The sequence below is a fragment of the Acomys russatus genome, chromosome 10 (assembly GCF_903995435.1).
Source record: "Acomys russatus chromosome 10, mAcoRus1.1, whole genome shotgun sequence".
Classification (NCBI taxonomy): Eukaryota; Metazoa; Chordata; class Mammalia; order Rodentia; family Muridae; genus Acomys; species Acomys russatus.
In genome coordinates this window covers 8,359,801-8,374,854 of record NC_067146.1, presented here as the reverse complement: position 1 = coordinate 8,374,854, position 15,054 = coordinate 8,359,801, and the positions used below count along the sequence as shown (strand labels likewise).

Genomic DNA, 15,054 nt, shown 5'->3' with positions numbered 1-15,054 from the left:
ATATTTTCATTGATTATTATTTATTTGGTTGTGGGAGGTAGGTCTTGTTGTGCAGCTCAATCTGGTCTCAAACTCCTGCCCTTCTGGCCCCACTCTCCTGAATGCTGGGGGTTCAGGCCTCCACATGTTGATCCTTTGCCCTTATTTAAGGAGTAATGGCTCTTGCCTTTCTTTTGTTATACGAGCACAGTTCTATTGTGCAAACTTTTGTCCTCTTCCTTATCCAACTGTGGCTTTTAAAGAAAATAATGCTTTTTATTACTTATCAGCTGGCTCTGCCCAGATAGTAATCAGGGTCAGTGATGCATGCTCTCTCAGTGCTGGTGTCTGGCAGCTTTGTTCCCCTTAGTGTTTGATGGGCACAGCAGCAGGCGGCACCTCTGTGTTAGAGCTCCCGCAAGCCTGTATAGGCTGTTGTGTAGCCTGGGAGTAAGTCAGACCTCCTCCACAGATAGCCTTTGGTAGTAGCTATCACCGCAGCTTCCGGTGAGGCCTGGATAGCAGGAATTCTCTCAGCCTTTGATAATGGCTAGAGTTCCAAGGCATGCAGCAGCTGACTCTGGAACTCTTCTGTGACAGTAGTCATCAGTTTCCAGTCTCTGGCTTGCACAGCCTTCCATGCTCCTCCAGCCTCTGCACACTGTCCCCTCTAGTCTCGCTAGTCGCCCTATTCCTGCTCTGGCCAATCTCTCAAACTGCCCAGCTGCCTCTTCATCAGCCATCGAGGGGCCAGATGCCCGGCCACCTTTTGTAACTTGGCTTGTTAGCTGTGCAACTGTTGTTGCTGCTGTCACTTTGATGCTTCTACTGTCACTGCTGCTCTGCTGTCCCTGTTGCTGCTTCCTTCATGTCACCAGTCACCCCAGAGAAGCCTTCTTCGGACCTACTGCTGTACAACTAAGGGAGCCAGCATAGGAAAAAAGGTCCCTCAGCCAACTTACTCCTGGAAACAGAACAGCTTGCTTATATAACAACAGGAGTTGTGTTGGACCAATCACAGTTCACCTTGCATGGAAATGAAAGGTTGTATTTGCACCAGTGCTTTCCCACCAGTTAGAACAGTCTCTCAGGGAAGTGAGCCCCTTCTGACCTTGGTGGAAATGATTGCAAGGCCTCCTAGAGTCGTGAAAAAAAAAAAAAAAAAAAAAGTCTCGTGTAAAAGTGAATCTGCCCTGCCCTGACAGAGGCTGCGCCTTCAGGAACTGGAGCCATCAGCTGTGATTATTAGATAGTTTTTGCAAGGCTTCTATGGGATGTTCAAAATGGCTGGTGCTGGCACTGGGGTAAGCTGGCTGGCTGGCTGGCTGGCTGGCTAACATTTCTTTTGCTCAAGGTGGCCAAGACATCAAGAGAGAATCTAAGAGCTGCCAGTTAGGGGGCCATATTGTCCTGTCCCCTACATCTTTTCTTACTTATAGAAAACAACCATCAGAAGGAATACTTACAGTAAGAATTTTATGAGCTTATGATTGACATGAATATGATTTTCAACAGAGTTTAACAGTGCTGAACACCCGACCAGTGCCCCTGACAGAGGCCGGAGCCCTCTGCCCCGCTCTTCGCATTTGTTTTTAAGCTCATTCTGTGAAAGCAGGAATGAAACGCGTGTGAATGATTTGTGGTTTGGGGAACAGCTTGCTGAGTGTGGAGTATCATTTCTCTTGCTCCCAAGGCCACCTAGGCCACCTGGGGTTCTTGGCAAAGTAAGATTCTAGCCGGAAGTTAGGCAAGAGGAGTGCCTAAGCCTGAGCTTCCTAGTCCAGCTGGCTATTAGGGAGGCTGATGCCTAGGCTGTGCTATGAGAGGTCACAAGAATGCTGGCTCCTAGACCTTTCACCCCTGGAATCACGTGGGGGAGCTTGGAGACTTATTAAGGTGTGGATCCAATTGCCAGAGATTCTGATTTAAGTGGCTCAAGGAAAGGCCTGGGCTTGGGACTTGTTAAATGGTCCCCAGATGACCCTAATAATCTAATCAATTTGAGAACCATTGCCCTAGAACATGGGATGAGCTTCCTTCTATTGGACTCAAGTATTCAACCATAAACATTATTTTAAGGAATGAATGAACAACAACTTTTACCTTTTATTATATATTTATTTTGTTTATAAACCTAGTTGACTTAGATCCAATTTTTTCTGCTTAGGCTTGAACCAAAATGAAAATCTATTTGAAATCAAGAACTTGGCATTCTCTAGACTGAGATCGAAACACCTTGGTCTCTTCTATAGTTTCCAGTCATTCTACTTGATCAAGTCTCTCTCCCTTTCCTTCTCCCTCCCTCCCCCCCTCTGTCTCTTGTCTCTCTCTGTCTCCATCTCTCTCTCTTAGCTCTCTGTCTGTCTCCTGTCTATCTCTGTCTCTCTGTCTCTCTCTGTCTCTGTCTCTCTCAGCTCTCTGTCTCTCTTGTCTCTTTCTGTCTCTCTGTCTCTGTCTGTCTCTCTGTCTCTATATCTCTCAGTGTCTCTGTGTCTGTGTCTCTGTCTCTCTCTGCCTATACTCATCAGGGGCCTGTGTGGTCTCAAGCCTATCAAGAGCTGCATTTGCTTAGAGTGTGCTCTTCTGCCCTCTCTGCTTTGCAGAGCAAGGAGGTCAGTCGCAGGAGCAGCCTGCCCCTGCCCTCAGAAGTTATTCTAGGAGTTTCTTCTCATCACCCAATCCCCTCTCCAGAAGACCTCACAAACCAAGAAAACAAACCATGTACTCCATCTTTAGGGCTCTAACTTCTTGGAGAATTCATAGCCGGTCTTTCAGAGAGGTGCTCACCACGTGCTGAGCTGCCTCGATGAGGTCTTTGAACCCTAGGGATCCTGTGCATCCTGAGAGGGAATGCTAAAGCTTTCTGGTGGGTTCAATGCATCGTCTTAGCTAACCCAACAGAGCTGCGAGAGCCTGTAATCCCAGCATGTGAGAGGCAGAGGCAGGCAGATCTCTGAATTTTCAGGCCAGCCAGGGCTCTGTAGTGAGTGAGACCCTGAGGGGGAGGGGAGGGAGGGACAGCAAGGAAATGAAACCTCGGGTTGTGGATCTATCCTCGTGGGCCATGAAGACTTTCCTCCTCAGTTCTTTCTTCAGGTGGTGACAATGGGGTCCTGTTTAGAAAAGACAAAGAGAGAGAGAAAGGGAACCTGGCCTGACTATAGTGCACCTCTAGCTGTCAATTTTAAGTCCATACCCAGAAACTCATCTGTTATTAAACACTGCAGTGAGCTTGAAAGGAAACAACATGTAACGTAGTCTCTTTTTGTCACCAGAAAGTGGATTTTTCCTCCAACCTGATTTCTGAAATGGGGGACCTGTCAGCATACAACAGTCTCACTCAACTGATTTTGGACAGTATCCTTTGAATGCGTGAAGGGGTTACTATGGTGACTAGCCCCATCGAAGAGGGTGTTCGAGGGTACATAGAAAGGCACGATAAGTGATTTCCCTGAAGTGTGTGTCTCATGTAACTAACAACCGATAGTCATAAAACAAGGAATGATATTTGTTTATCAAGGATCAACGCTCCAGGCTAAAGCTTGCTATGGGCTTCTAACTCCCGCAAGCCAAGAAAGGTGGTCCTCAACATGAGTGTAAACTTGTTCTTGATTCTAGGGCTAAGGAAGGCCTGTTTAATGAGCATGCTTCTTCAAATTTACTTGACCCTTTGGCTTATTTTATATAAATTCAGAATCTGAAAGGCTAACTTTCTCATGAGGAAAATTAGTAGTTATTCTACAGAAGAATTCATATTTTTGCTTTTAAATAAAACAAGGCATTCTAGTATGTTCTATGTGTCCATCTATCTATGTGTTGGGATCAAACTGGAGACCTCACACATGTTTGGTTAAGTGTTCTAATGTAGACCTGTATCTCCAGCCCTAGGAGTATATTCAGATATGTTTTAATTATATATATATATATATATATATATATATATATATATATATATTTCATGAGTCAGGCTCCCATGCAAACAATGCCAACCTCAACTTGTGGAGCCTAAAAGAGTTAACTGAAGGTCTGTGAATCTAATGAGCTTGAGTCTTCTTTACACCAGGGACTGATGTTCTCTGGGTAATAAGAGAGCAATGCCTTCTGTTGCTCAGAAAGTATCTTCCTCCCCTCTTGAGAGTTAGGTGGGGGTGGGGTGGAGGTGGAGCATGAGTTGATTGCCCCTGAGTGCCTCATTCCAGGGCGGAGGCAGCAGCTTGTGTGTAATGAGTCTGAGACTGCAGGGGTGGTGAGCTTGGAAATGTACTTTGTAGAGAAGGAATTGACTCATATGTGGAAGGCTAGTACAGAGCCCCACTCCATTTTGAACTTGTAGATGAAAATAAGCAGTGAGCAAACAGCTAGATGGTGCTCACAATAACTCCAATACATACATCAGATAATGATTTAAACAAAATGTTTCCTTAGCAAACCAGAGGCACACATGTTAAGCAACACCTTCCTATTGGACCTTGGCTTCATGCTTGACCGTCATGTGTACTGAATGTTCAGAGGGAGAGAGGCGGGGGGGGGGGGGGGGGGGGGGGGGGGGCGCGGGAAGAACTCGGAAGCCACCTAGCTCAGAAATCTACTCATCTTTGGTTATGCCAGAGTGCTGCCCAGAGGGACCAGGATGGCACAACCTGGAACTTTCTTGAAATCCAAATCCTTGGGCTGTGCCCAAGGCCTATTGGAACTAAGTGTCTAGACAATTTGAGTGCACATTACAACTCAAAAGCTGTCTGAACCCTAGAACCCTGCCTGTCAGCAGAGACTCGGCACCAGAGGCCCTACCTCTGCCTCGGGGTACCCATAGAACAGTGTAGAGTTAGAGAACTTTCCATGTGGAATGCTATCTTCAGTGTGCAGCACAGGATTGCCAAAGAAAACAACTCTCACACTCTGTAGACTCAAACATTTCTATCATGAGGGTTTTCATTTAAAAAAAAAAAAATCAATGTAGCTTTACGTGTACAAAAGTAAAACATTAGAACTATGTGAATATGAAATAATATAGTGATATCCTAAAGGAAGAAATCAGGTTTTCTTTTTTTTAACGTTGACATCTGGCACAGCTGTTGAGTCTTATCACTGACATATAAAGAGAAATAATTATTATATCAAGACTAACGGGAACGGGCATATGAGTATACCATGGCGTCCTTTCCTGTGTTTGAAAACCTACAGCTACTAATAGGCAAGACAAACTGCCCTTCTTGAGCTATTAATGAAATAAAATTACAAATAGTTTAATATTAGAAATTGTATGAATACAATTAACATTAACAGATTTGGGGAAACAAACCTTTTTTTCCCTAAAGAAGCTCAAGTGATATGTAAAATTGAATGAAATCCAGCACTCTTTAAACTTTTTTATTACATGTTATAACTTATTTTGTATGTATGCATGTTGTGGTGCATGTGGTACAATGTCCATGCAGAGGTCAGAGGACAACCTTTTGTAATTAGTTCTCTCTTTCCACCATTGGATTTCAGGGATCCAACTCAGGTCATCAGACTTGGTGACAGGTGCCTTTAGTCGTCTTTCCAGCTCCCAAACCCAGTACTCTTTCACAACACAACTCAGGATGCTAGAAATAAAGAGATTTCTCTGAGTGCATTCTCGCCAAAAGGATTTCAAGCACACGAATCTAAAATGCCAGCTGCTGGGAAGCACGCAGATCGAGGGGATCTCTTTGTAACTTCTTTGCGCTCATGAAATTGGTTCAGCCACTCTGTGACAACAGCTTTAAGTTCTCTTATAAGGGTGAGTGTCCACACTCACTATGACCTGGTAACTCTGGCTTCGGCAGAGTTTATCACATGTGTGCCCAGAGGCTTGCAGAACGTGCTTATTGTGCTGTTGGCTGCAATAGTAAAAATGAAAGCATACCAACTGTTCATCAATGAGAGAAGATGTAAATAAATTATGCTACTGTCAGGTAATAGCAAATGTGACAGTAGTGAAAGTGGATGAAATATACCAATGGGTTTCAACAGAGATAAATACTTTCAATTGTTTAGACCTTACTTTATGTTTGTGAATATTCTGCCTGTGTGTATGTGCATGGTGTGCATACATAGTGCCTGTTGAGGTCAGAAGAGGGGGGCAGAGCCCCTGGAGTTAGAACAGCAGATGGTTGTGAGCCTCCATGTGGGTGCCAGGAACTGAACCTAGGTCCTCTGCAAGAGCAACAAGTTCTCTTAACCAACGAGCCATCTCTCTATTCTCCCGAGATGAATCTTAATAAAATAAATACAATCTAGGTATAAAAGGGAAAAAGGAAACTCAGTGTAGTATTCCTGAGAGGCAGATATTTCTGAGAGGCAGATAACAAAGTTCGGAACAGGAGGTGTGAGTGTGTGTGTGTGTGTGTGTGTGTGTGTGTGTGTGTGCGTGCACGCGCGCATACTCGCTTTAGAACCAGACTCATTCTCTTACATATATTAGGCTACTTTTTTTTTTTACAACAAAGCCAAAATCCCAGCACCCTTATATTTTTAAAAGTAAAACTAAGCTTAATAGTCTATTCTACTGAAGAATTAAAAACTAGATTCCTTTTAATTTATTTTTATTTGTGTGTGCGTGGGAATGAGTGCATTGGCTTTTCCATTTGTGCATCACATGTGTGCAATGTCCACGGAGACTAGAAGACAGCGTTGGATCCCCTGGCACTGGAGTCACAGGCAGTTGTGAGTTGCCCAGTGTGGGTGCTGGGAACCAACTCAGGTCCTCTGCGGAGAGCAGTACATATTCTTAACTGCTGAGCCATCTCTTAAGCCTCAAACCCTGGAAATTCTTAATTGAGTCATTGAAAATAGTTTAAACCAATTATGCTTGTAATATAAAGTGATTATAGGTTATATTATCTTGCACTACACTGATAACTATAAGGTGTCAATTTTTCATTTTGTCATATTAGATTGTTTTGCCCCTCCCTGTGTAGATAATTGATGATTAATTGATAATCATCCTAAATTACAGGGTGAGAAACTTAGTCAAGGTAAGGTAAATGTATTTATTATCAAGTAAAGATGCAGTTTAATCTTTACCTTACAAGCATTGACTGGTTGCTGATAAATTAAAAACACGATTTGTAGAACTTAACCTCTAGGCAAGATTTTAGAGGCCATCCAGCACTAATCAATGTTCTATGTATTTTATGGAAAAGGAGCCAGCGACCCAGGGAAGGTCAACACCTTGCTGGAGCTGCCTGGTAAACAGCTGGCCTGAGGTCACTCTCCTGGATCCTATTGGTTTGCCCACGTTGCAATCCATTGAGCAATTACTACTTTTACAGCGCTGCTACTTAAGCTGTATGCATATTTCCTTGCTCCTCGAGGCTCACTCTGGTGGCAAAGACCATTTTTCACTGGTAAGGTGACAGAGATCCTAATAGGACTGGTTGTGATTAAAGTCATCACCACAGTTCTCTCCACTAAGAGAACCGTGATGGATTTTGGCATTATTTCTCAGTAACTGTTTTCCGTACACCCCAAACCATATTTTATGACTGTAGACAAATGAATAAGAGCGAATGCTGAACTGGTGAATAATTCATGTCAAACGTTTATGAACTTCTGACAGCACTGCCGAAGTGTAAAAATATATTGTTGGGTTCCCTAGACCTCGGCTCTAAAGTTGTGCTTAACTGCCACAGGGTTCCTTCACTTGGCTTCCATAACAATCAAAAATTCCACTGTAAATGATTTACTCACAAAAATGGTAAAACTTCAGAACTGGAGAGCAACATGGTGATGCTTCTGAGTTCTTGGAGCCTCTCTCCTGATAGCCCTTCTTTAATGCTGTAACACACCGAAGAGGATTACTCCAGTTGGCTAATTCACCGGGAGAGTTCAGTGACTTATCAGATTGTACTCCTTCTTATCAGCAACTCTCGAGACCACAGAGAGAACATTAACTAATACCGTTAGGAGGAAGGGCAAAGTACACTCTGCGAAGGGTCTTAAAATAAGATAATGGGAGATGAGATAGCCGCAGGCGCTCTAGCTGGGAAGGTATGGCTAACTGGGAACTCAGAGCTCCTCCCAACCCAGGCATGGGTTCTGACTGGAATTACCACTGGCAGTGACACACAATGTGACTGTTGGAGTGAACCGGGGGAGGAAGCAGGGTGGCAAGGTGGAGGATGTGGTCATTCCTGGGAACGCGTTGCAGGACTCCTCAGATGCTCCAGCCAAGGATACTCAATGTATATAACAAGTTAGATGTTGTACATAGCGAGTCAGGTGCTAACTCAAAGGTTGTTCCGCCATATTGTTAGGGAGTAATGACAAGGGGAGAGTCTATATGACTTTGGTGCACTTGTATGCTTTTTGCATCAAGTGTTTTCATCATGTGCTTGGTTGACTGAAGGCAAAGGTGTGGAATCTACACAAGTGCAAGCCAGTATAATATCCTTTACCTGCGAGCCTAGCCTATGGTGGTACCCAAAAGTCCTTCAGTGTCAAGGTGTGTGTGTGTGTGTGTGTGTGTGTGTGTGTGTGTGTGTGTGTGTGTGTGTGTGAGGATTTGGAGGAGGGAGGAAATGGTAGGAATTGAGCACTGTTCTCAACAGGGGTGCTGGTTAAACTCCTTCCTCTTTGCAACCAGAATGGGATCTGCTGGAGCCTGGGCTGTGATTGCAGTAAGGTGCCTGCATTTCTCCTCTGTTCTTTCCTCCCAGTTCACGTTTAAAAAGCAAAAGCCAGTAAAGAGGAAGCTGGAGACACCAAGGAGCTGAGGCAGCCTCTGAGGTCTCGGAAACAAACTCTGGTCCCTGACTTCACCATCACTGTTAGGATTCCTGTCTCCCAGCTCCTCAGCCTTGCCTGCTTCCAGGAGGCTGCTTCTGGCAGTTGCCCAGTGTGTCCAGTGTACTCTGCTGGTATTTGAAGCATCTTCCTCTTGGTGGGAATAGAGCTTCCAGGACACTGATGTTCTGACACAGAGCTTAGATACTTTGCTCTCTCTGACACTGAGCAGATGTCTATTTGAAGTTTTCATGGCTGAATTTTCGTTGCCAAAGATTGCTTGCGGCATAGATATTTCATGCACAGCTGTAAGAGCTGATTTAATCTCTTACTTCCTATATATCATCTTCATCTTTCATGATAGTCCATATCTACAAAGAGCTGGCCTTTGTTCTATTTCCAAAATCATTGTTTAGGCAGCCCAAAGGTTCTGAAAGATAGAGTTTGTGAGTAAATATCTGTTTGTATGGCTGTTCTGGCAGAGACCTTGTTCAGAGGAGAGTTGAAATGGCATATTGACCACAACAAAATTGTTTCTGCCTATGGGTGGAATGTGGAACCAAAAAAGGGAAACCTAGAAACTTCTGCTACATTTGGTAACATATCTTCATCCAGTTATTTTTTTATTTATCTCTTTCCCTAGTCCAGCTCTACTTTTTTTTATTAATTTATTCTTGTTACATCTCAATGTTTATCCCATCCCTTGTATCCTCCCATTCCTCCCCCCCCTATTTTCCCATTATTCCCCTCCCCTATGACTGTTCCTGAGGGGGATTACCTCCCCCATATATTCTCATAGGGTATCAAGTCTCTTCTTGGCTACCTGCTGTCCTTCCTCTGAGTGCCACCAGGTCTCCCCCTCCAGGGGACATGGTCAAATGTGAGGCACCATAGTACGTGAGAAAGTCATATCACACTCTCCACTCAACTGTGGAGAATATTCTGACCATTGGCTAGATCTGGGAAGGGGTTTAAAGTTTACCTCCTGTATTGTCCCTGGCTGGTGCCTTAGTTTGAGCAGGACCCCTGGGCCCAAATCTGCCTATCATATTGTTCTACTTGTAGATTTCTAGGACCCTCTGTATCCTTTTATTTTGCTATTCGCCCATGCGTATCTCATTTAGAGTCCCAATAGGATGCCTTCCCCTCTGTCCCAGTTTCCTGGTAAGTGAAGGCTTTCGTGGGACATGCCCCTTGGGCTAGTATGCAGATATAAGTGAGTGTATACCATTTGATTCTTTCTGCTTCTGGGTTAACTCACTCATTATGATCATTTCTAGCTCAATCCATTTATCCACAAATTTCGGGAACTCCTTGTTTTTAATAGCTGAGTAGTATTCCATAGTGTATATGTACCACAGTTTCTTTATCCACTCTTCTACTGAGGAACACTTAGGCTGTTTCCATGTTCTGGCTATTATGAATAAGGCTGCTATGAACATGGTTGAGCAAATTCTCTTGTTGTGTGCTGGAGCATCTTCTGGGTATATTCCAAGGAGTGGAATAGCTGGGTCTTGAGGAAGCCCTATTCCCATTTTTTCTGAGATAGCACCAGATAGATTTCCAAAGTGGCTGTACTAGTTTGCATTCCCACCAGCAATGAAGGAGTGTTCCTCTCTCCCCGCATCCTCGCCAGCATGTGGTGTCGCTTGAGTTTTTGATCTTAGCCATTCTGATGGGTGTAAGATGGAATCTCAGAGTTGTTTTGATTTTCCAGCTCTATTTTTTATTCCTTCCAGCCTTGACATATCCATTTCCATGCTAAGAGTATAGAGGATGTGATTCCTTGGCATCCTGAGATTGTAATTTAGTGATGATATTAGTGCCTTATAATTTGAAGAATAGCTCATTCATACCCTTTTAAAAACAATTAAACTTGATCTTTGACAATTTCCGCATGCATATGATGTATTTTGGCTGTTCTTATCCTTGCCCCCTCTTGTCTCATCTTCATCCTACCCTGTCATACCCTCTCTTCCCCACAGGCCCCCTCTCTACATTTATGCCTTTTTGTTTTGTTTTGTGATTTATGGAGTTTAACAAGGGCTGTGTGACCATGGGTTTAAATTATCCCTTAGAGCCTGATGGCTCACCAGTGGCTATACAACTCACTGAAAAGAATGACCAGTCCCCAAAGTATATCAGTATCTAGTAGTTTAAGAGATGGAATAGGGTCCCATGATCACCTTCTTCATCTTGACTGTTACAGGGCAGTCTTTTTTTCTTTTCTTTTAAAAATAACTTATTCAGATTACATCCTGATTGTTATCCCCTCACTCCCACCTTCCCATCTCCCTCCTCTTTTGCCCTATTCCCCTCCCCTAGACCTCTGACAGAAGGGGACCCCCTCCCCCACATATGATCACATCCTGTCAGGTCTCATCAGGAGAGCCTGCTTCTCTATTCTCTGAGTGCCACCAGGCCTCCCCACCAAGGGGAAGCGGTCAAATCGGGGGCACCAGAGTTCATGTCACAGGAAGTCCCCACTTTTCTCACAACTACGGAGAATGACCTGTCCATTGGCTAAATCTGGATACGGAGGCTAGGTTTACTGCGTGCATTGTCCTTGGTTGGTACAGCAGTTTGTGCAGCACCCCCTGGGTCCAGATCCCTCAGCCTTGATGGTCTCCTTGTGAGGCTTCTGGACCCTCTGGGTCCTTATGTCTCCCTATGCTTCCATACCATTCTCACCTGGAGTCCAAGAGTGACTCCCAGCATCTGTCCTGATCCCCTGCTGAGTGAAGACTCTCAGAGGACATCCATGTTGGGCTAATATCCACTTATAAGTGAGTATATACCATGTATATCTTTCTGGGTCTAGGTTATCTCTCTTGGGATGATCATTTCTAGTTCTATCCATATGCCTGCAAATATCAAGATTTCCTTGTTTTTAATAGCTGAGTAGTATTCCATTGTGTATTCCATAGTTTCTTTATCCATTCTTCAATTGAGGGACCTCTAGGTTGTTTTCAGATTCTGGCTATTATGAATAAGGCTACTATGACATAGTTGAGCAAATGTCCTTGTGTTGTGGAGCATCTTTTGGGTATATGTCAAGATGTACATTAGCTGGGTCTTGAGGTAACATTATTCTCAATTTTCTGAGAAAGCAGTAGATTGATTTCCAAAGTGGTTGTAAAAGTTTGCACTCCTACCAACAATGAAAGAGTGTTTCCCTTTCTCCACATCCTAGCCAGCATGTGCTATCACTTGAGTTTTTTATCTTAGCCATTCTGATGGGTGTAAGATGGAATCTCAGAGTTATTTTGATTTGCATTTCTCTGATGACTAAGGACATGGTGCATTTCTTTAAGTGTTTCTCAGCCATTCAATATTCCTCTGTTGAGAATTCTCTTTTTAGCTCTGAACCCCATTTCTTAATTAGGTTATTTGGTTTGGTGGTGTTTAACTTCTTGAGTTCTTTATATATTTTGGATATTAGCCCTTTGTCAGATGAAGGATTGGTGGAGATATTTTCCCATTCAATAGGATGTCATTTTGTTCTGTTGACAGTGTCCTTTGCCTTACAGAAGAGTTTCAGTTTCATGAGGTCCCATTTATTAATTGTTGACCTTACAGCCTGCGCTGTTGGTGTTCTGTTCAGGAAGTTGTCTCCTGTGCCAATGAATTCAAGGCTCTTCCCCACTTCTTCTAATAGACTTAGTGTATCTGGTTTTATGTTGAGGTCTTCAATACACTTGGACTTGAGTCTTGTGCATGGTGATAAATATGGATCTACTTGTATTTTTTTTTTTTACGTGTAACCATCCAGTTAGAACACCACCATTTGTATGGATTTGGCTTCTTTGTCAAAAAACAAGTCTCCATAGGTATGTGGATTTATTTCTGCATCTTCAGTTTGATTCTATTCATAACCAGCCTATTTCTATGCCAGTACCATGCTGTTTTAATTACTCTTGCTGTATAATACAGCTTGAGATCAGGGATGGAGATTCCTCTGGAGGATCTTTTATTGTGCAGGATTGTTTTAGCTATTTTGTGTTTTTTTGTTTTTCCATATGAAGCTGAGAACTGATCTTTCAAGGTCTTTAAAAATTGTATAGGTATTTTGATTGCATTGAATCTGTAAATTGCCTTTGGTAAGATGGCCATTTTTACAGTGTTAACTCTTCCTATCCAAGAACAAGGGAGATCTTTCCATCTTCTGATATCGTCTTCAATTTCTCTCTTCAGAGACTTGAAGTTTTTTTCATACAAGTCTTTCACTTGGTTGGAATTACACTGATACTTTATATTATTTGTGGCTATTGTGAAGGGTGGGGTTTCTCTATTTTCTTTCTCAGCATGTTTGTCATTTGTATACAGGAGGGCTACTGACTTTTTTGAGTTAATTTTGTATCCAGCCACTTTGCTGAAGGTGTTTATCAGTTGTAGGAGTTCTCTGGTGGAATTTGGGGGGGGGGGGTTGCTTATGTACACTATCATATCATCTGTGAATAGGGGATATTTGACTTCCTTCTTTCCCATTTGTATCCCCTTGATTCCTTTTGTTGTCTTATTGCTCTAACTAGAACTTCAACTACTATATTGAAGAGATATGAAGAAAGTGGACAGCTTTGTCTGGTCCCTGATTTTAGTGGAATTTCCTTGAGTTTCTCTCCATTTAATTTGATGTTGGCTATTGGCTTGCTGTCTATAGCCTTTATTATGTTTAGGTATGTGCCTTGTATTTCTGATCTCTCCAAGACTTTAAACATGAATGGGTTTTGGATTTTGTCAGATGCTTTTTCGGCATCTAAGGAGATGATCATGTGTTTTTATTCTTTCAGTTTGTTTATATGGTGGATTACGTTGATGGATTTCCGTATATTGAGCCATCCCTGCATGCCTGGGATGAAGCCTACTTGGTCATGGTGAATGATGTCTTTGATGTGTTCTTGGATTTGGTTTGTGAGTATTTTATTGAGTATTTTTGCAACATGTTCATAAGAGAAATTGGTGTGAAGTTCTCTTCTTTGTTGGGTCTTTGTGAGGTTTAGATATCAAGGACTGTGGCCTCATAGAATGAATTCAGTAATGTCTTTCCATTTCTATTTTGTGGAGTAGTTTGAAGAGTATAGGTATTAGCTCATCCTTTAAGATTTTTGCTGAATTCTTGCTGAAACCATCTGGTCCTGGGCTTGTTTGTTTGTTTGTTTGTTTGTTTGTTTTCTATTTTGATTGGGAGACTTTTGATGACTGCTTCTATTTCTATAGGAGAACTAGGACTATTTAATTGGTTTACCTGATCTTGATTCAACTTTGGCAAGTGGAATCTATCAAGAAAATTGTCCATTTCTTTTAGATTTTCAAATTTTGTGGCATATAGGCTTTTGAAGTAGGACCTATTGATTCAGTGTCTGTTGTTTAGTCTCCCTTATGACAAGGGCAGTCTTATGCAGCTCAGTGCAGGCTAAAGCAGCTACTATGAGATTGTCATTGTAATGGCTGTGTTATGACCAGAAGGCAGCTTTTTGTAGCCCTTCTCCCTATCTCTCAACTCTCACATTATTTCTACTGCTTCTTCCATGGTGCTTACTACGTCATAGAGGGGTGCCTTAAATGTCCCTTTTAGGGCTGAGGTCTCAACCATCACTTATTTTCATCACCTTGAACATCCATGAGTCTCTGTGTTCACAATAATTCACTGCAAAAGAACTTCTCTTACTAAGACTGAAAGTTCATTTTTTTATAGACATAAATGTAAATATTTGAAAGAAGTTTGATTCTGTGCCAATTTAGCTAAGCAACAAGAGTTAAGTTTCCTTGGGACCCTCTCCAGTCATCGGTTTTTAATCAGGTATGAGTTCTCTCCTGTGCCTTGAATGCAGAGACAGTTGGTTGCCCCCATAATAGTTGTGCCATTATTGCTCCAGTTTTACCCTCAATTTTTATTCATTTTTCCCTATGACTTAACTCCTAGCCTCATACCAACTTGTTACAAATGTAATACAAATGCGAAAATCTCATGGTGGAGGGTTGTGTAAGGCGGTTAAGAGTTTAGAATTTATTCTTTCAATTAAAAATTATTTGTGTATATGTATGTATGTGTGTGGGTATGTGCACAGGAGTACAGATACCCTTGGAGGCTTGAAAAGGGCATCAGATTTCCTGGTGCTGAAGTTTCAGATAATTGTGAACTGCCTAAAGTGGGTGCTGGCATCCAAACTCAGGTCATCTGCAAAAGCAGTACACATTCTTAACCAGTAACTCACCACTTCTGTTCCCTCTATGAGAATTAAAAAAAATTAAGCAGGGTATCCAATCAACATTTTGAAACAATTAACCTGACTTTAGCATGAAAGAGACTTGAGAGAGAACATA

General features: G+C 42.5%; 1 protein-coding gene across 1 annotated transcript in view; it reads left to right on the top strand.

Annotated features, from left to right (window-relative positions):
* The window catches only part of Lrguk (leucine rich repeats and guanylate kinase domain containing), a 78,238-nt gene that overhangs the window by 13,298 nt on the left and 49,886 nt on the right, over positions 1 to 15,054 (top strand). The window contains exon 5 of the mRNA XM_051152470.1: positions 3,255 to 3,336. Within this exon, the coding sequence (XP_051008427.1) occupies positions 3,255 to 3,336 (82 nt within the window). The remainder of the gene's footprint in view (positions 1 to 3,254; positions 3,337 to 15,054) is intronic.